This window comes from Leopardus geoffroyi, chromosome C2 (assembly GCF_018350155.1).
Source record: "Leopardus geoffroyi isolate Oge1 chromosome C2, O.geoffroyi_Oge1_pat1.0, whole genome shotgun sequence".
NCBI classification, from domain to species: domain Eukaryota; kingdom Metazoa; phylum Chordata; class Mammalia; order Carnivora; family Felidae; genus Leopardus; species Leopardus geoffroyi.
In genome coordinates, this window is record NC_059333.1 from 62,218,339 (window position 1) to 62,238,402 (window position 20,064).

At 39.3% G+C, this 20,064-nt stretch overlaps 1 protein-coding gene across 6 annotated transcripts in view; it reads right to left on the reverse strand.

The window, feature by feature from the left end:
- Positions 1-20,064, reverse strand: part of LOC123575924 (limbic system associated membrane protein) — an 823,468-nt gene that overhangs the window by 19,295 nt on the left and 784,109 nt on the right. For 3 of the 6 annotated variants that reach the window (XM_045436945.1, XM_045436944.1, XM_045436943.1), the window contains 2 exons: positions 19,619-19,767; positions 12,589-12,624 (listed from right to left, as the gene is read on the reverse strand). In XM_045436945.1, the coding sequence (XP_045292901.1) occupies positions 12,589-12,624; positions 19,619-19,767 (185 nt within the window). Of the gene's footprint in view, positions 1-9,097; positions 9,689-12,588; positions 12,625-19,618; positions 19,768-20,064 lie in introns of those variants that run through there. The other 3 variants (XM_045436947.1, XM_045436949.1, XM_045436948.1) reach the window with 3 other exon arrangements.

A 20,064-nucleotide genomic window follows, 5' to 3' on the forward strand; every position in this document is an offset into this window, starting at 1 on the left:
TCAGTGATATGAAGGTGAGAGAGATGTGTCATTGGAAACTCTAGAGTTTATACTTTGGAAAAATCCCTTATTGTCCTAGGTAATGTACAAGTTTGTGTTTATGAACAACTTTGGCATTTTTCCTTCTTTGAGTTCTATCTGGAAGAGAAGATGAGGGTACAACTAATCCATAAAGGGAAGAATTGATTTTCAGTGCTTTGACTCTCTGGACTCTTAACCACTTACCTCGAACCTGCTGCTTCTAAGCACTCATTCATTCCCAGCCATGTGTAGGATATACAGAGCTTTGAAGGTCTATGTTGTTTGTGCGGTTGTTCTAATTCCATGATTACTTGAACATAAATGGCTCACTTTTTAACCTGCCACAGCCATTTGAACAAGGAAACATTCTCTCCTCTGCTGTGTATGGCACAACTCTTTGTAGAAGGCCAGTCGTCTGATATGCCTTAGGTTTTGAAAATGACATATGAGTTTGAAGATGTAAAATGATTAATTGCCCTCCCCCACCCCTGGTTCCCCACCATTCTGGGCCATCTAGTAAGACTGTATGTTCAGGAGACAGGGAAGGTCCAAATTCAATGGGGATCTTGCCCTCCAGTTGCCTGGAGAAAGTGAGAGAGACATGGGGTTAAAATCCTTAAGGGATTTAATAAAAGAAATGAAGAAGATTCGATGCACTGTCTCATCTTCCTTCACTGATGCTGAACACCTGAAGCATAACATTTATAAGGTTTCTCGATGGGCACTTATGCTTTATGTGCTCTTTTGCTTTTTGTCACTGTTTTGAAAAACAAAACCCTTATTATTATAGTGGCTTAAAAGGGGGATGTTTATTAATTCAATTTTCAAATACACTTTCAAGCTTAGACAGTTATTAATTTCTTTCTCGCAGGTTTCTCCACTCAGAGGCTTTAGGCAACAGCAGCATCTACTTGCAAGTATTATTATTATTGGTTTTTTTTTGACATAGAAAAAGATATGCCTGTGATTTCTGTTTAGGTTGTTGGAGTTTTTGATTATTTCCCACTTACTGTATTCATGTTGTACAACCCTTCATGCCTAATACCTCTGGAGTGATGTTCTCTGAGAACCACAGCAATGATTCTGGGTGTAGTTCAGGGGGAAAGGCCAAAATAGAGAAACAGGGCTAAACCTCAACCTTAAGGCTATTCCCATTTTTTTTTATTTGTTCATTTTTTAAGTAAGCTCTACACCCAATGTGGGGCTTGAACTCATGATCCTGAGATCGAGTCATATGCTGTACTGACTGAGCTAGCCAGGCATCCTGATTCCTGTTTTCTTAGTTCATAGGTGGACTATAATCCTAACTACTAAAAGAACATATCAAACTAGCTGGAAACTAGGGAGTTTTAGTATGTCATCAGTATTTGAGAAAGGAAGATGGCTTCCCTTAACTAGCTTCAGGTCATGAAAGGAATCCTACACTTTACTTTCAAATACTTGTAAGGGCTTTCCTCTTCACATTTGAACAGAAATGGACCTCACATGTTTGGTGCTATTTAGGAGTGAGTCGGAGCCCTAAATGTTTGAGCAGAATATTTGCCACCCTGGACATAGGGTAATAACTCCTTGTTAAATGAATACACAAACCCAAACCAAATGAAGGCTGATGTAATTTCTAATTGTATAATGTGAATAAAATATTTGAGAGTCATTTTTTATTCTCATCAATTAGTGAACAATTCTCTATAACCAAATGTTCTACAGTAAAGAGGATCAGAAATTTTTTTAAAGGTTATTACATTAAAAAAGACCAATTTATAAAAGGGGAATATTACTACACCAATTTAGAGAGAGAATTGGTAAGCGCTCCCATATCTGAAAGGTGGGGGGGGGGGCTATTACTGGAAATCCTGGAGGTGACACAAAGGAAATTTCTTATAGGACGAGTCAGGGTGGACTTGGATCTGGAAGAGATGTGAGTGAGCTGGCAGCTGTGGAGATAGCCCTGGCCCCGGGCAGGAGGGCTGGTCCTGAGCCTGCCCACGCTGTGAGCTTGAGCAAGTCAAGAAACACACTCAGCCTCAGAAAGGACAGGAAACAGAGAATGGCCTAGGTGTTTTAACTTAAACATTTTATAGTCTACTGACAGCTCACACCTCAGATGAAACATTTGTCTGTATCATATTAATGATATTATCTCTGAGGAGAGAGATATATGTGATCTTTATTTTTTTCTCTATAGTTTCATATATTTTCAAAACCTTCCATAATGAGAATGCATAACACTTATTATCAGAATAGAAAATTATTTATAAAAACAAAGAATTGCATTAAAAGAGAAACCTCGAAATCTGGGGAAAAGAAAATAATAGTTGGTTTTGGATTGACATTATAACAAGGAGATTGAATTTTTTTTCTCTTTTATTTATTTATTTTTATTTATTTATTTATTTATTTATTTATTTATTTTTTCAACGTTTATTTATTTTTGGGACAGAGAGAGACAGAGCATGAACGGGGGAGGGGCAGAGAGAGAGGGAGACACAGAATCGGAAACAGGCTCCAGGCTCCGAGCCATCAGCCCAGAGCCTGACGCGGGGCTCGAACTCACGGACCGCGAGATCATGACCCGGCTGAAGTTGGACGCTTAACCGACTGCGCCACCCAGGCGCCCCTGAATTTTTTTTCTCTTTTTTAGTTGGCTGGCATCATAGAGCAAAACCAAACAGAAGGTAAGATAGGTAATGTCTAATTTCTATAAGGAATATAGTCTTAACAACATGAAATGACAAGGCAATAAAAAATGCCTTATATGGGTTTATGAGGTCCTTCTGACTGTAGGCTTGATATAATTGCTCTGTAGAGTAGTATAGGTGCGCGATTTGACTTTAACTGCTATGGACCCTGCTCAATGGCAATATGGATTGTTATAGAAAGTGCAGATTGGCCAAGCATTCCCACCACAAAGAGAGGGCTTCATTAAGTCTGTTATAGCAAGTCAGCTTTCTCAAATCCTACAGGTTTCTTATATAGCCTGAGAAATTTAAATTTTAATAATCAATGAATTAAAATGTTAGAGAATGCCCAAGGGTCTAAGTTTAATAAAGGGGTTTCCCAGGGCCACTCCACCTAAAAAACATATGAGATTAAAAAAACTCCACAAGTAAATGTATTTGAATCAGCTGTCAGTAACGTATTGGGGCCAGACAGGCAGTTTCTGCCTTCTAGAAGAAACAACTGCTTCTGCCCTTGTATCTAGAATGCACCTGTTGTACCTGTGGGTACAATTCTGGCCTTTGGCCCTTGTTGGAATTTAAAGACCAGTCTTCTCATTTAATAAAGAACTACCTCCCAACCCCAAATCTGCTTAGTTGTTGGTACAAAGTAGATTATATTTTCCATGTTTAAAAACATACATTTTATGTATATTTTAAAGCCTTTTGTGCCTTCATTTATTTGACTTGCTAAAAAGGATTAAAAGCACAGGTTTGCGTAGGTCTCTATAGATTGTCGTTCTTTCTGGTTTTCTTCCTCTCTTTTCATTTCCCAGTCTTAAATTGTGAATTGCAGATCCATTTTAGAATACATTTTAGATTTAAATTCTAAGATTCAAGACTGTCTTTAATCCATGTAATGTGTGTTTTCATTTTGTATATTTCAAAATAAAAAAATTCAAATACCATAAAACAAAGTAACTGGCCTGCAGAATTTGAATGTTGAGATAACAAATGAATTTGTGAGGTTTTGGGGACCAAAGTTCTTGGAAATAAGATAAGGGATTAAAGAACGTGGTACGCTCTGGACCTATATCCCTTGGACCTATGTCTACGGCACTAAGCATCACAGTTCAGGACTTGGTAAAGGCAGTCGTGCTTTGGACCTTTGCCAAGTGACTTTATTACTCACAGTGCCAGGATGCCTCAGTGATTCATACTCCTGCTGTGTCACTGACTCCAAATATAACATCACCACCAGGTTCTGGAGCAGATCCTTGAAAATATTGATGGCCCCTTACAACCTGACCCTTCCTACAACTAAAATTGAAATTCACCATCAAACCTCCCTGTTGAGAGGCTCAAAGTTTTCCCTAGATGTTCTGCCAAATAGGCTCTCAGTATTTTTTTTTCCAAAAACCTCACCCAGCACAGTGCTACCTACCATACATAGAGTATACGGTATTGGTACATGTCTGTACAAATACGCCAACAGGTATTTCTTGTCTTCAAAGTATAACAGAGGTATAAATACAAATTCCCTTGCCTTTAAACCCCACTGGTTTGTCACATGTCTTTTCTTTTTAAAGCAGGCCAGATGCAAATGAGAAAGAATAAGAAACTATCAGGGAAACGTCATTTTTCAGATTTTAAAAATTAATTAGACTTAATATTGTTTAACTCTCTCCGGATTCTAAACTTTTGTATGTACTGGAATGTTTGCTCCTCTCTTTCCTCCTTTCTGCCTTTTAAACTTCACTTTCACCTGGAAGCCTTCTCTGACCAGTCCAGGCTCCCTTTTCTGTGCTCTATACAGGTATCCTAAACTTAGTAACCTTTCTTATGATTGCTTAACTCCTCATCCACTGTCCCATCTGGTCTGTAAGCTCTGTTAGTGCAGAGGCTGTGTCCTGCTTATTTTCCACAGTCATTCTCAAGACCAAGCTCAGAGTTTGCCCTAGTACTAGGTTTTTTGTTTTGTTTTGTGTGAATGAATGGTGTGGTCCACACACAGATAAGCTGGGCCAGAAATTACTTGCACTGGCCATCAAGAATGAAGTCTCTTTCTTGTGTTCCTAATGGTTAGAAATCTCAAGAAAAAGAAAACATGAACTCTAAAAGAAACCGTAAAAAGCACAAGAAAGTGGAGAGTACATCCAAGTGGAGAACAACAAATCACACTATTAATTGAATGACTTAGGATGGGAGGGTTGATACTCTAAGGGAAGACCAACCTCCAATGAGTGAGATTGTTCTGTTTTTTTTTTTTTTTTTTTTTAGCACTGCAACACTGAGCACCTTTCAACGATGAACTTACCTGTGTTCTGGAGCTCCGGCGAGGAAAACAGAACACATCTCCCAAGTTACTTTCTAACTTGCAGTTCAACAAAGAGAACTGCAAGCTACTGCTTGATTTTTCTTTCTTTCTCTCTTTTTCTTTCTTTTGTTCTCTTTATTTTTATAGTTGTTTCTGTGTTCCAAACATCCCTTGCTTCCAAGTCATACAAACTCCACACACATAATCAAGAAACAAACTTTAGAATGGCCAAGCAACTTTCCGACAGAGAACATGGCTGGGAGGGCCTGGTGCTGTGTGGCCGAAAGAGGACTGAATGGTACACAGGATGGACAGTTAACCAGGACACAGCTATTTCATTTTTTTTAAACCACAGGATGCTACTCTTGCCCCAAACAATGTCTCTTAGGCAGTTAAAAAAGTCCCACTGGAACTGCAAAGTTTGGAAGGTGAGTGGTTAATTTAGAACCATTGTTACAAGTGTAGGGCAGAGAAAATAGAATGGACTGACAGCTGTGATATATAGTAAAGATACTCTGTTAGTGGTAATGCCTAGGTGTTAAAACATACATACGTGTTACAGAGATGTGGGAAGCATTTTCTTTTACAATCAGCATGGTTATAAGCAAAACAGTGCCATAAACTATGGTGGTGCTGGGCTCCCCAGGGTCCAATTAGGAAGCATGATAAATGACTTGTAAAGTCTCTCCCCCCCACTGATTTGTGGTGGATATAAGCTGACAATTCTCGGTGGAGTCCTAGTGAGTGGTCTGCCTACTCCCATCATACATCTGGGTACATAGGAACACCTTAAATTGGAATTCCAAACTCATTATGTCATGCTGTGTTCTTACTTGGCAGGTGTGTTTCCTCACAGCGGTATACAAGGGGAGATATAAGGTGGGACCACTTAAGCTGATTTTTTTCCCCCTGACTGAGGTGCTTGTTTAATTTAATACCTAAAAATGACTTGTGATGATGAAAGACCACTGTGAGGACAGAGTGACTATATACAGGAAGTTGTTACTAAGGTTAATTTGTATCTTGCCTCTTCAGAAGTAGATGTGTCCTCCAGCTAGATGAGATAATGGCTTTGCTTGCATGGCTGCTAACCAGTGTTTACAAGTGAATGCTAATACTATCAAAACATTTTCTTTGGTTTTATTTGAAGGATGTCAAAGAAAAAGTATATATGTAAAGTGAGGTGACTATGGTATAAAATATAGAGAGAAAGAAAACCACGAAATACAGATAGCAGGAATACAAATTTCAGGTAAAGAAGAATGAAAGAGCCAAGGACCAGACAAAAATTCACGTTTATACTTTGGGGGGCTATCATAGGACACTTGTCAGGAGCTGAGACTCTATTGATGATTGAACTCCAGAAGGAGTATGTATTCTTTCTTTTTTGACTCTAAGCAGTGCCAATTCTTCCTTCAAGGACTCTTGCTCCATATAATGTCTCTGAACCCAGAGCAGAGCTCCCAGGGCAAGAACCTTCTTCCTGGCTACACCCAGAAATGCTCCTCACAACACAACGCTACCCTCCTGCTAAATGGCACGCTGATGCAGACGCCAGGGCATGCTCTGTTGGGGATGCACTCTAAAGACCAGGGAGACCTGCATCAGCATTTTCTGTCCATTCCAGATCCTGGTCTTCTCACCCTTTGGGGCATCGTGCCAACATTTTCTGCTGCAAATCTCACTGAGCTCTTCTCAGGGAGCTTTATTCCTTTTAATTAAAAAGACAAGACTGTCAATTACTTAAACTTAATCCCCAAATGTAATTGTTACTTTGAAAGATTTTTTTCCCCATAAAGCTCATAGAAGAGAAATATTTCCATCAAATTAAAATTTAGTGGGAGCTGGGATTTTCAAAAAAAATTTTTCATCGTCAAATCCCTGCTGGCTCTAGAAATCTACATAGCGCAGCAAAGCCTAAGTACAGGAAGATCACCGGGCAAGACTGACTGGTGTAGGCAGAAACAGACTAGGGAAGTAGGAAAAAGCATTAGAAAAGAGTCCCAGCACTAAAATTTCTCCTACCTTTAAACTGACGCCGTAGGATTTTTTAGCCATTTAGCTTGAAGCTAAATGTAAATTCTGAGACAGGTAACACTTCCAAACCACCGTTGGACATTTAAATAATAGTGTGAATAAATTTCAGGTTTATTCTCGCTGGCAAATTTTAACAGGGAGAGAACCAGTATTGTTTAGGGAACAGAACAGAAGCAAGAACGCAGAGGTGAGAAGAATAAGGCACCGAAATGGATTCAACAAAGAGAAGCGCCTGGTACAGCTGGGTCTGAATCACTGGGTTGGCAAGAGAAGTACTGATTCTAGGTGAGGTTTCAGCACAGCTATCCCACTTGGTTCCCAGCCACTGAAGAAAATCAGCCTGTTGCTTCCAGTAAGGGAATCAGACATGGTCATCAGGTATTAGTGTCAGTTCTTAATTATCTTTGTGTGTATTAGTCAGGACCCATGATTTTGCTGTAAACTTATGTTACCCCTTACCAAGTACTATCAGTAACAGCAAGGCCTTTTCCCCACCAGCTAGTGGGAAAGGAGAGATGTATGAGATGTATTTAAAAATTAAAACCCTCCTTGGGACATGCTTGACATTTTTGACCAGAAAAAAGGATAGGTTCTTTAGAGTGATGACTTTGGATCAGTCTGACAGGTGGTAACATGCATGATGGGCGCTCACTGAAAGTTTAAGAGTGTGTGTGTCTGTGTGTGTGTGTGCGCGCGTGCGTGTGCACGCATGTGTGTCAGACAATAGAGAACCGTGCAGTGTGAAGCTTCTCTAAGTGTACTATGATATTGGTGGAAAATAATAATGTTTGTTATTTGGCCTTGGGTTACTTCCATATTTAAACTTGTTAGCAGTGGGCATTTCAGAAATCTCTAGAATTTGTAATATGTCAAACTGTAATGAAGCCACAATGAACTTGTAGCTAGCTAATATCCAGGCAATCTGATACAAGTATGTCTTTAAATATCAGTACTTCTAGAAATTATAAGAAGTATGTGCATCTGAGTATGATTACTTTAAATTCAATATGCTTTCTTTCTGGGAACTTGAAGCTCTCCTTTATTTATTATTTAAAAAACCACTCTGAGCTTGTAGGCATGAAAGATATAATTTCTTTCCCATTTCACAGTTGGAAAAACTGAATTAAAGAGAACAATGCTAGTAATTATCCATGATTAATAGAGGTGTGTATGTAAATCAGCCTGAATAAGTGTGTGAAATTAGATATGCTGATGCCAGATAGCTCTGCTCATGTTTTTTAAAGACGAATGCTTTCATATAAATCTCTGTGTGAGTTGGGCATACATCTCTGTGTTGAGTATATCTGGAAATAGACTTTGTAAAAGTGTATGGATATTAAGGTAACAGTATTATGTATTATAACCATTATAATACATAAAATAAACTAGATGAGTGTTTAAAATTCATTAGACAGATACATACCTAATGAACACAAATGCATACATAATGGTTATTTATAATGTACTATAGATTTATATATGTGCCTGGATGCTGTGAGGCATAGCCTGGAATTTGGGTGTACTTTGATGATTAAAAATTCCAGGAGATGGTGCATGTTAGTTTCTTAGGATTGTGGGGATTAATTGAGTTAATACATGCCACAGCCCTCAGAACTCTATCGGTACATGAGAAGCCCACTTTCTATGTTAGTTGTTGTTATTATTATTATTATTAATAGAGATGAAACTGCTATTATAATGAAGAGCTAAAAAGAGACACTTCTCATTGATACCTGGGATAACATCCCACAGAAGATACATAAAGCTACAGGGATTGTCCAGTTATCTTTATAGCATGGTGTGGTTTTAGGATTTTTCTCCCAGTTTTCCTTCCATCCCAGTGGCATCTGATCTTGAGAACCCATTTCTGGGAGGGCCAGGTGAGGGCAGGTATATCGCCTCCTCCTACTGGAGATGGAATCTGGCTGTTCTGATGCCAGGCCTGCCCAGAACAACACCAGTTGCCCTTCGGGAGAAAACATGCCAGGTGGACTTCAGATTTCTGCAAGCCTGGTTTGTTTGTGGGTTGGATTTTAATTTTTTTTTAAACTTTAATTTTGGGGGGTTTTGTTTTGTTTTCTGAGAAAGCTTTAGACAGCTGTATTAATCATGCAAACCCAGCCATGTGCAATGTGTTTTATCAATGGAAAAACAGGAACTGAATGGCAAGCAGCTGTGAACAAACCCAGTGCAAAGCCTGAACCTGGAAGATAATCTTGACATTTCCCAAACCCACTAGCCACACGGGGTTAGTGAATGGAAAGGCTGTTCACTTGGGATAAATAATCAGATGGGAGGCAAGCAAGTGAGACACATTCCAGGGTTATTAATTTTTTTTTTTTTTTAAAGTACCAGTGATGGAAGAAGGAGGGGCTGATTGAGCCCAGGGAGTCCCACACTCAAGGGGATTCCTCACTTGAGGGTGATAAAAGTAAAACAATGGTAGTTTGTCCTTGTCCTTTTTCTTCTTGTACTTCATTTTAACTTTCGGAAGCTGGTTTTGTCACTTTATTTTGAACCTGCAGTCCTTCTAAGTGTGAGGGCATCTCTAGGTGAGCTTCCATCTTGAGAGGTTATGCACCAGAAAGCTTATGGGGAGGAGACGAGCAGTATTATCATTTCCCAGTATTCAGAATCCTCAGGAAATGATCTGAGCCTAACAAAGTGAGAAAAGTTCCCTCAGACATTTAGAGCCGACTCTTCCCTCATTTTACGATTCAGTGGATTTTCTGCAGTGATATAGTCAGGGGTAGTTATGCAAATATATGCAATTCAGGACTCATTTCAGAATAAATAAACCTAAATTAAAATTAATGGGAAAAAACACCTATCAGAAACAGATCAAGGATGGAACACTTATTTATTTATATATATCTTTTAAATTAAGAAGCAGGGAAGCACACTGATTTTTTTGTTCTGTTTTGTGTGTGGCAGAATAGGAAAGGACATTTGAAAATTCCTGATTGGCCACAGACAATACAAATTATCCTTCGGTGTAATTCCAGTATTATTATTATCACTGCAGAAATCAAGCAATATGATGAAGGAAACCCAAGAGAAATACATTTGATTTATTGAGCCTTGTTTTTGTTTAATCACAGCTTGAAGGGGTTTAGGACTGCATTCCTGCTGTGACTCTGATGTTTATCCCCCGTCAGCTTGATGAGCCATGTAGAGTAGGGGTGGGGGAGACCCTCCAATGAAAGACATTAACAACGAAGCAGCTAAAATTAAACATGTATTTCTGTTATCGGAAAATAGGAGAGAAAGCTCTCTTTTTTTTGTGATGGGCGGACAAAAAAGGACCTTTGGAACTTTCTCATATTTTCAAAACCCCTGAAGGAAACTGGTTTCATATCCTTCTGGCCATTTGTATCAACCAACTGCTAATAGATACATTAACACTTTAGGGCTGAAATGTAGGATTGTACCTAGATGATGACAATATACAGTATTTAATTAAACAAAGGTATTTTGTGTTATAGATATGACCAACCTGAGGTAGGCAGGCTTTTCATAGATATTTTGGTACTTAAGTGGCACTATAAAAAAAGCTAAGGATCCTATACATTAATATTTTTTCCCATGGGATACTGCATTTCACATGGGTAGCCATCTTGCCTGGGCAGAAGAGGAGAAAAGGAGCTGATTTCTACAAGTTAAAGCCCTTGTAAGAGACAGGGAACTTAAAGGGCATTATCTTTCCATACCCACCTCACACATCAGCTATCCCAAGTCTCGATGAACAGCTTTTCAATTTCTACCAGCAGAAGCCCAAAGTATTAGTAGTAATAAACTATATTCTCTAGAACTATTGGATCTAAAGAAGCTATCTATTGTCTATCTACAACGTAAAATCAAACTAGGGTCATTCTCCAATCAACAATTCAGTTTGTGGGAAAATATCAAGTTCAACTTGCTTCATTCCTGGCCCAAACTGTTTTTCAATATCCAACAGCTGTCTTTTGTGAATCGTGTCTGACTTTCATTTTGTTCCATGTTATATACATCACAAAGCATGATCAGATAAAATATTTGAGTCTGTGGCTGCAGAACCGCTCCCAGAGAGGATACTTAGAGGCTTAGTGACAGTTTACAAAGCTCGTCTTGGATGTAGCATGACCTCTTTGAAGATATCATCCATTGGGACAAATGTGTATGTATGTGTTTGTCACATCAAGATATTTGCAAGATGTCAACATGATAAAATGGCGTCAATCTCTGCAGCAACACTCGAAGATAAATGTCTTAAAATAATTGTGTCATGTCAGGAATTCAAAATGGGATATTTTCCATGAACACTAAGTTTCATGTCAAGTCTAAAAAACAGGCACATTTTAAGTCTTATTTTTAGTAGTTGGGATAAGAAACAGATTTCATTAATGTTTTAAGGAAGGATTTTATTCAACAGAGTTCTTCTATAAATAGTTTGGACCCTTCTTAAAATTTAAGAGCAACTTTTTTATTAAGCTGTCTAGTTGATCCTTGAAACCCTGCAATTCTCATTGCAAATATAATTAAAATAAGTTTGCATACATGTGAATACATACATATGCAAAACATAACATTATTGACACTCTGAATATCCTCACCCAATTTTGGCCTAATTTTTAGTTTGGATGAGTGTTAATGAAACATGATCTGTCTTCAAACTTATAAAACAGCAGCTTTCTACCTTTAATTCTGAGCACATTTCTTTTATAGTGTATACAATAATCTTGTTTAATTGGATTTATTTTTTCCACACGAGGCCCCGCATGGCCTACTTTCCATTTTTTCTCAGGTCTTTGAGTGTTATTTGCAAATCACTTTTCTGGAATTTAATTTCAATGGTAGGTTGGTTTCATTTCAGATTTTTTTGTATTGTTTTAATTTTATTTGCCAATTTGCCTTTAAATAGCCTTAAGCTAGAAGGCTGGGGCTGCAACTTGCATCTAAATGTGATGTAGGAGGCAAAATTTAATTTGGGTGTGGAGAAAGTTTTATGAAAAGGAATACAGAATGACTACCTTATTTTTTCATTTGTGCTTTCTAAAATAGCTATGTTTAAAAGGAAAAGCCCCCGCACTGGCCACAATTTTAAGAACAGTTAATGTCCTTGTAATCTGGTTGAGTTCAAACTTTGGCAGTAGTAGATAAATTCATTTTTTAAGTAATACCAATGACTTGAGATTCGGATTGTATAAGCCTCCAAATGTGTGGGTGGTCAGTTAGAGGATTCATATTTTTATGAGCTACAGAACTTAACTGGCTGTGTTCCAAATATGTGAGTTCATAGTTACCTGTAACACATATTCATTGAAGAGAGAATTGCTTTCTGAGCTTAGCATCTCCCCAGCTACTCACCTACTTAAGTCAGATAAAGAATCTGTTACATGTCTATCAACTGGTGTGGGGACAATTGATCAACTTTCTTTTGAAGGTTTAAAGAAAAAAAAAAAGGTTTCTATTGTATGTGAATGTTGTGAATATGTATCCCCCTTTATGTGTTTTGCACATTATGGATGATGGAGAATGACCCAGCAACAGAACTACAGTCATAAAAATCATACTGACCTTGAATGGGATGGGGGATTGTGGGTGAAACACGCTCTAAAGGGGAAAAAATAGTAAGCATCATGGAGAGTTTATATAGATCTATCTGTATATTTATATCTTACTCATGCTTAGCTACTCAGATAATTATAGAGCAGATAAATTTCCATGCCTATAGGATAGTATCTCCTATAAAGCATTTGTCTGTTCTTCCTGCCAACACTAAATTATCAGAAAGTTATTGGTAAAATTTTAAATCCAAAGCTTTAAAAAAATTAGAGTAGGAAACGACATCTTATTGTGGTAACCCTACAAACAGGATCCTACCCTACACTGAAAAAAACCTCACTACCAAAATTACAATTTTTCTGGAGGGCTGGGTTGAAGGTATTTAAATTAGCAGTGATCACAGTCAGTCATGCATCTTCGCGTCCTGGTTCTGGTCTCTTTAACTCAGGACAGATGGACCCATGATAGCTAAGGACTCCTTTCCTCTCCCTAAGCCCTACAGCTCATATCAGCTTTAGCCAAGTATGTGGAAAATTTATTTGGGAAATACTAATTCAACTTTTCCCTCAGGTTTTTATTTCCACACTTCTAATACCAGTGCGAGAGTAATGCCAAGGAAATAAGTAAATTGGCATGGTATTATTTCATTCTGTCTTTTCTTTAATACCACTCTCTTGTAATAATACAATCTCACCTGAAATTTGATCAACCAATCAAATTTACTTGATGATACATCCCGTGGAGTAAGGAGAGTGTTCTTTTGGACACATAGGTTTGAGCTTATGTGTCCCTCACAGTCCCATCCCCAAGCTGCTGATCATAAGTTGAATGTGCTGACAGAGCTCAGGCTTTAGGCATCCTGTATTTATCTTATCAAAACCCCAGGTTTAACTCTAAATCCTCCTCTGAGGCTCTTTCAGAAAGGTAGAATGGTGTATTAGGACTAGGATGCATTACTACTGCCCCTAAACCCTATACTGCAACATAATTAGCACACACTTTACACTCCTGCTAGCCATTTGGTTAAATAAAGACTAATGATAAATTGAAGTAAACAAAAACCAAAACCATAAAGAGAAAAGCATATGTGCATATTCAAATTTGACCTGTCTGCCATCTTGTACCACATGTCTAGAAAGAGTAGATTTTGCCTGGAATTTGGACACTCAGTACATCTGGATGCCAAGAAAACCCTGACTCCTTGTAGAGTGAGCCTTTCTCTAGCTTGCCTGAAAGTTGTAACTTAAATGCCAAAGTTTGCTAAGTGCATCAAGATAGAACAGGCCAATAGTAGCGTGGCAAACAACTGTGTCTTAGTTACACAAGTGCCAAGTAGAAAAATGGTTTAAACCTCCACTGGTTATTTGGTATTAAGTTTTCAGCTTTGAAATTAAATAGCTAAACTGCTTTCAGCATTTATGTAGCAGTTGGAGACTACTGTCCCATACTATACTCTATCCACTGTACTTTATTTTTTATTATCACTATTATTATTCAGACTGTTTAAATGACTCAGCTTAATATTTTCTCATCACACTGTTCACAGCTGGGTAAATGCACTCTGCCCTCCTTTCCACAAGACCATTTGTATTGCTAAAATCATCTCACCCACCCTCCTTGGTTCCCAGCTTGTTATTATCATCTTAGCTCCACCCTGTTATCATCATCTTATCCCTATCACGCCCCATTGGTTACTCTCATTCTTGAATTCCACCCTACTGACTTATTCTTTAGACGCTTCCCAGTCCCAGCTTTTTATCCTTGTTCCTCCCCCATCACTCTGCTGCATTTTATAATTTTGCCATGGTTTGTAGTCTCTTGTTCGAGTGTAAAGTGAAGCGACATCACTTAAAATGAAGAAGAAATTCTTTGACTTTTGATAATCAAAAGTAGGGGAGGACAGAAACTTTGGTGCTATGTGCTTTGTCTTTTGGTTGCTAATATTTGGGGGAGGTCAGCATCGCTAAGCAGCTATTTTGGAAGGTTTGAGGAACAGAGCCCTAAGGCTGACCCCAGAACTAGAGGCTGTGGCTCTTAGTAAGTCCCTTGACTCTGATCTTTGGGTTTCTTATCTGCCAAATGTACGTGTGTGTGCATATGTGTGTGTATGTACGTGTGTGTTATTGGTTGATTCTGTTGGGATACCAATGAGAAACTGTTAAGTGGGGGCATTACACTTCACAAGGAAAACCTTTGATATGAAAGCACTTAAATGGCAAAGGCTAGAGCTGATTGTAAGGTGTATATAGAGAGGTAATTTGTTAACCCAAATATGATTTTCTTTTCTTTTCCAATGGGTATTGCAGATGTTCGGTAAACTTTCTGGAAGTCAGCATATTCCATGCCTATTCTTGAAACTAAATCTAGTCCCAGTGCCCATCTATTTCCTATAGTAGCCACAGAGAGCCTTTTAAAGTTTGCAGCCGGTGTTTCAAACTACATGAGGGTAGTGCTCAAATGGCTGCTCACACTGTTTTATTATGTGGCATCTAGAAGTAGCTGGTTAAGAGGCTTTACCAAGTCTTAACTAACTTCATCAAGTGGTATGTATTTAAACTCCAGGCCCCCAAGATAACAACTTAAAATGGTTTCTAAACAAGCGGGGGAGGCGCTCATTTTAAGGGCTCTCTCCAGCGCTGGGTTGCTTAGGTAATACTTGAGATTTAATCAAGTATAGGTTTACAAGTTAATTATCTTTTAAAATAAAAAGAGAATTTGAAAACCTCCTACACACTGATGTGGTATGGCTCAATGTAGATTTCTTTGCATTTTTAATTTTTTTTGTACTTAATACCTTCAATACTTTACCAATCGATACATTTCTCTAAAGTAGAAGGTAACTGATCAGTAGGAATATCCTTTAACATGTGGGAATATTCCTAGGGTCAAAAGCTGACCACGAGTCTGGAATATGAGTTAGGAATCTCACTGTGCCAAAGATTAACCAAGATCTAACTACTTCAGTGGACCCATTCCATGGGGGTCAATGGAAATGGAAATGAGAGGTGGCAGAAACAGTGAGGTGGGAAGGGATATGATAATATCTAGTCATGGAGAGACCTCATTAAGTGAAAAAAGGAGAAAGAAATTAGATGTCTCCTCACTTCCAGACTACAAAAGATACATCTCCTAACATTTTCTCCACGTACACCAATCTAGGTAACACATTGATCTAGAGCCTGGATTTGAGAGTTAAATGAGATCATGTATGTTAAGGGTTTAGCACATGTTCAGAGTACCTTGTACACATTCACTTCATCAGAAGTGATGACATTAAAATCACCACCCCATCCTCCCTCCCCATCCATTGCTTTAAAAGTAACTCAACGTAAACACGGAAACAAGATAGGTTTCCCTTGTGGGTGCATTGTAGTCGTTGGTGTGGAAACACAGAATCTGCTATGTTACATATGCTGACAATGGACCTTCTCTTGGCATCAATAGAAGCCAAAGTCTTCCTCTAGGCGCTACATGTCCCCATAGCTGACGAGGACTAAGGGGCTGAATCTTTGCCTGTACACACTGTCCCATGGGATGAATGTGTTCAGAAAAAAATATACAATGTAATGCTTTGCCCAGGATGAAGAAAAACATCTAAGCTTGGATATAATATAGACTGAGGTGGTACAGATCCTTGACAAACAATGCTAGAATGTGTGGAGAACAGAACAAATGAGAAAAGAATGCTTCCACTAGCTTAGGAAAAAATTACTAGGAATACAATGTATTCTTGCACTTTCCTTCAATTATTTTAACCCCCTTGGAGATCAATATTTGAATAGAGTGGAGAAGTATATGTACGCATGTGGTGGAGGACAAGATGGATCAGTGACCGCAAACTGACACTGCGCAAAGAGTCAGCACGTGTCACTGCGGTGGACACTGAAAATGTGCTGACGCACCAATGAAGACAGATCATCGTGAACTCTTCAGGGGCTCCGGCTCTACGTGCTGCCTTTTTCTGGCGGGCAGTAGCTCACCACCTGCCTGGTCTGCTCTGGACTGGCTGGTCAGCACAGCACCCCGCTGCCCACACAGTGCTCTCTGTCAGGGTTGCGGCAGCCGCCCCCACTCCCCTCCCAGGCCTCACTCCCCTCCTCCCCTCCCAGGCCTCGCTCCCCTCCTGACCCCGTTCCGTGCAAAAGTGCCGCTGCCAGCGGCGTCTTCCTTCTACCCATTAAACCCATCTACTTTGAGTCTAAGTAATGAGCAATCTGTTCACATAGGTACTTTCTTTTTTTTCCCCTTTCCCCACCTCCTCCCTCTCTCTCTCTTGCCTGTGTGAAATAGGCTGCGGTACAGCTGTATTCCCAAGGAATGAAGGATGTAGCCATGCGCCTCCCAAAGCTAAATGGTCATGGAGGGGTGGCCGAGGCAGAAGTGCCCTTCCCGTATGTAAGAAGCACAGTTTCCCCTTTGGAATGTCCACACTAGGGGCGCCTGGGTGGCTCAGCCGGTTAAGCATTCGACTTCCGCTCAGATCATGATCTCCTGGCTCATGGCTCCTGAGTTCGAGCCCCCCACGGGGCTCTGTGTCTGTGCTGACAGCGCTGAGCCTGGAGCCTGCTTCGAATTCCGTGTCTCCCTCTCTCTCTTCCTCTCCCCTGCTTGAGCTTTCTCTCTCTCTCTCTCTCTCTCTCTCTCTCCCAAAAATAAAATGAACATTAAAACAAACCCCAAATGTCCATCCACATTTAGGCCTTGGGTCTAAGAAAGCAGGCAGTAGGTTCACTAATTTTTAGCGTTATGCCTCCTAACTTCCCCATTAGGTGGGAGATCAGCTCTGAACTCCACGCTGATGCACATGCTGCTAAACGCAGAGCTAGTGCCTGGGGGGGGGGGGTGTTCTGTGGAGGGCAGTGTGGGCCCGCGGGGAAGTAGAGCCCCGTTAATCACTGTGCTGTGCACTTCTCAAACGTGTAATTGAAAGTGGCTTCTGTGAAGTCATCGGGACAATATGATTACGATACACATGCATAATTAGGCGATTCCAGCTTACAAACAGAAATTCTCTAAGATTCTTGTCTTGGCATTTCTTAATTTTACTGGGTTGAGTCCTTTAAATGGACTTTGATGCATAGGGCAAGGGTATGAAAGGCCTTGAGGTTACCATGGGCACCAGCAGACAAGCAGTATCTCCATTATCTCTGACTTAGTCGATGCCTCCTGGAGTATTCCACCCTTCCATCCTCTTTACCCTCCTCTCTCTCAGTCAGTAGGTGTCATTTTATTTATCATTTGAAATATATCATTAGCACATTTCTTCCTCTGGATGGGATACAACGAGAAGATGCTTTAATGCAAATTATAGTTGCTTACTTTCTCTAACTAATCCAGTTGTCCCACTTTCTCTTTTCGAACCCCTATAAAACTTATTAAGTGTATGTTGTTCTACTTAACCAGGTTACCTTAGATATGTCAGAATCCCAAATTCAGGGTTGAGGCTGTTTGCACCACCACCCCCACTTACGGAATCCCTGATGTCAAGAGTGAAACAGGTAACTACATTTCTTAATAATTATCTTCTCAAGTGTTTTGAGATATTGGTGCCTCTAGCTGAAGTAAAGAACACTGATGTTTGGTCCTTGGAGACAAGTAAACAGCAATATGAATTTTAAACTTCATATTAAAATTCATATGAATTTTAAACTTAAGCACTTGTATAGCTGTATCCCATCAAACTGTTATAGACTGAAGTCAATGGCAGTTATGGGTGAGAAATTGAAGGCCAAATTTAGCATAGTTTGTGGTGTTTTTTTTTTTTTTAAGAGTTGGGTCTTGAGCAGTTAGAAAATGGCTTTAATACTGCATCTTAAGAGAACTCTCACTTAAATTGATTTTTCTCATATATATATTATATATATATTATACATATAATATATATATATATATATATATATATATATATATATATATATATTTTCCTTGAAGGCTCATCTAAGATAAAGAAAGATAGAGACATCTCTCTTAGTCATAATATTTCTAGATTTTCCAACTGAATCTGTGCAGAAGAAAAATTCCTAGTGGATTGTTATTCCAAAATCATACTAGTAAAGTTTTTGGACTTTGTCTTTTAGTCCAAATAAACTTTCTGGTCCAGCATGTGCTAGCTAACTCTTGTGTTTGTTTTACTTATCCTTATAAACATTTCTCTAATCCAAATGTATCGTCTTCTCCTAATTTCACCCATCCGTTTCTCAGGGGCATTTGTGTCTATGCTTGTAGCCATCAGGCAGGGGGTCAGATACCTGAAGGTTAACAGCTGCTAAAGGGCAAGGGTCCAAGGTGCGCTCTCCTAGTAACACCAGTAAGCTAAAACAACTGAGTCCTCCTCAGTCGGCCTGAGGATCTTCTCTGCTCTGTGGATGCTCCTCTCTCCCACCATTTTATCTCTTCCAAAAATATGTGAGACAAGTAATGTTCCCTGCTGTCATATGGAAACCTTTCTGCAACCATTTTTCCTCTTTTAGATTTTATATGATGTTTTAATCATTCATTCCACCTTTCTCTTGTGTTGTTAAAAATACGCTTCCTTTTCCCAGGCTCTCCCTTCCCCCAGCACCTTATCCATCCTCACGGACTATATCTTCTTCAATCACTCTCACCAGTGCCATTTTTTAACTGTCATCTATTTTCCAGGATCTTACATCACCTCTGTTCCTTAAAAGATCATCACCAAAGAGATTTCTGTTCTCTGAGTATTCTTACAGTTAAATCAACCAGGCAAAAACAAAACTAAAAAACAAACAAAAAACAAAATAAACAAAAAACCCCAAAAACCAGCAACAACAACAAAAAAACACAAGGCAGTTATCAAAAGGAAGCCAGGAAATAGAAACATTATTTGATTTGTAAATCTTGCCCTATGCATAAGGATTGAAGTCCTGTGTTTTTGTTTCAGTGACTGGATTCTTATTTTTGTGTATGTTTACCTTTAATAGGTAAGGTTGAAGGTGAGGTAAAGGAATGCTTTTCAAGCTTTCCGCGGGAGCGCTCACTTGACTGAATTCTCCCGAGTCAGGCCCTACTTTGGCATACTTACTGAAAAGGACTAGGCTGGCATTGGTGACCCCCAGATTGTTGGCAGCCACGCAGGTATAGTTGCCATAGTGCTCCTCAGTGACGTTGGTCACCGTCAGGGAGGACTGGCCCTCCGTGCTCTTAATCTCAAGGCCATTAGCACTGTTTATCCTAAGAGTTCAAAAACAGAAGAGTAAAAAGAAACACTGATGAAGACTTGGCGTAGCAATCCCTTTTTCATCATGATATTGGAGGACATGGAGAGAAATGTAATAACAGCTTGTTCCCTGCTCAATTTCTCATTTTAATCGTGCAACTCCGTATTATCAGAACCGATGTCTATCGACAGAGAAGACTTAACAATGGATGAGTTTCATTGAGCTTTGGCTTCTGCTCCAGGCAAGAAAGACATACAGGTGGAGACATACAGAAAGACATACAAGTGGCTTAATACCCATTAAGCCAGCT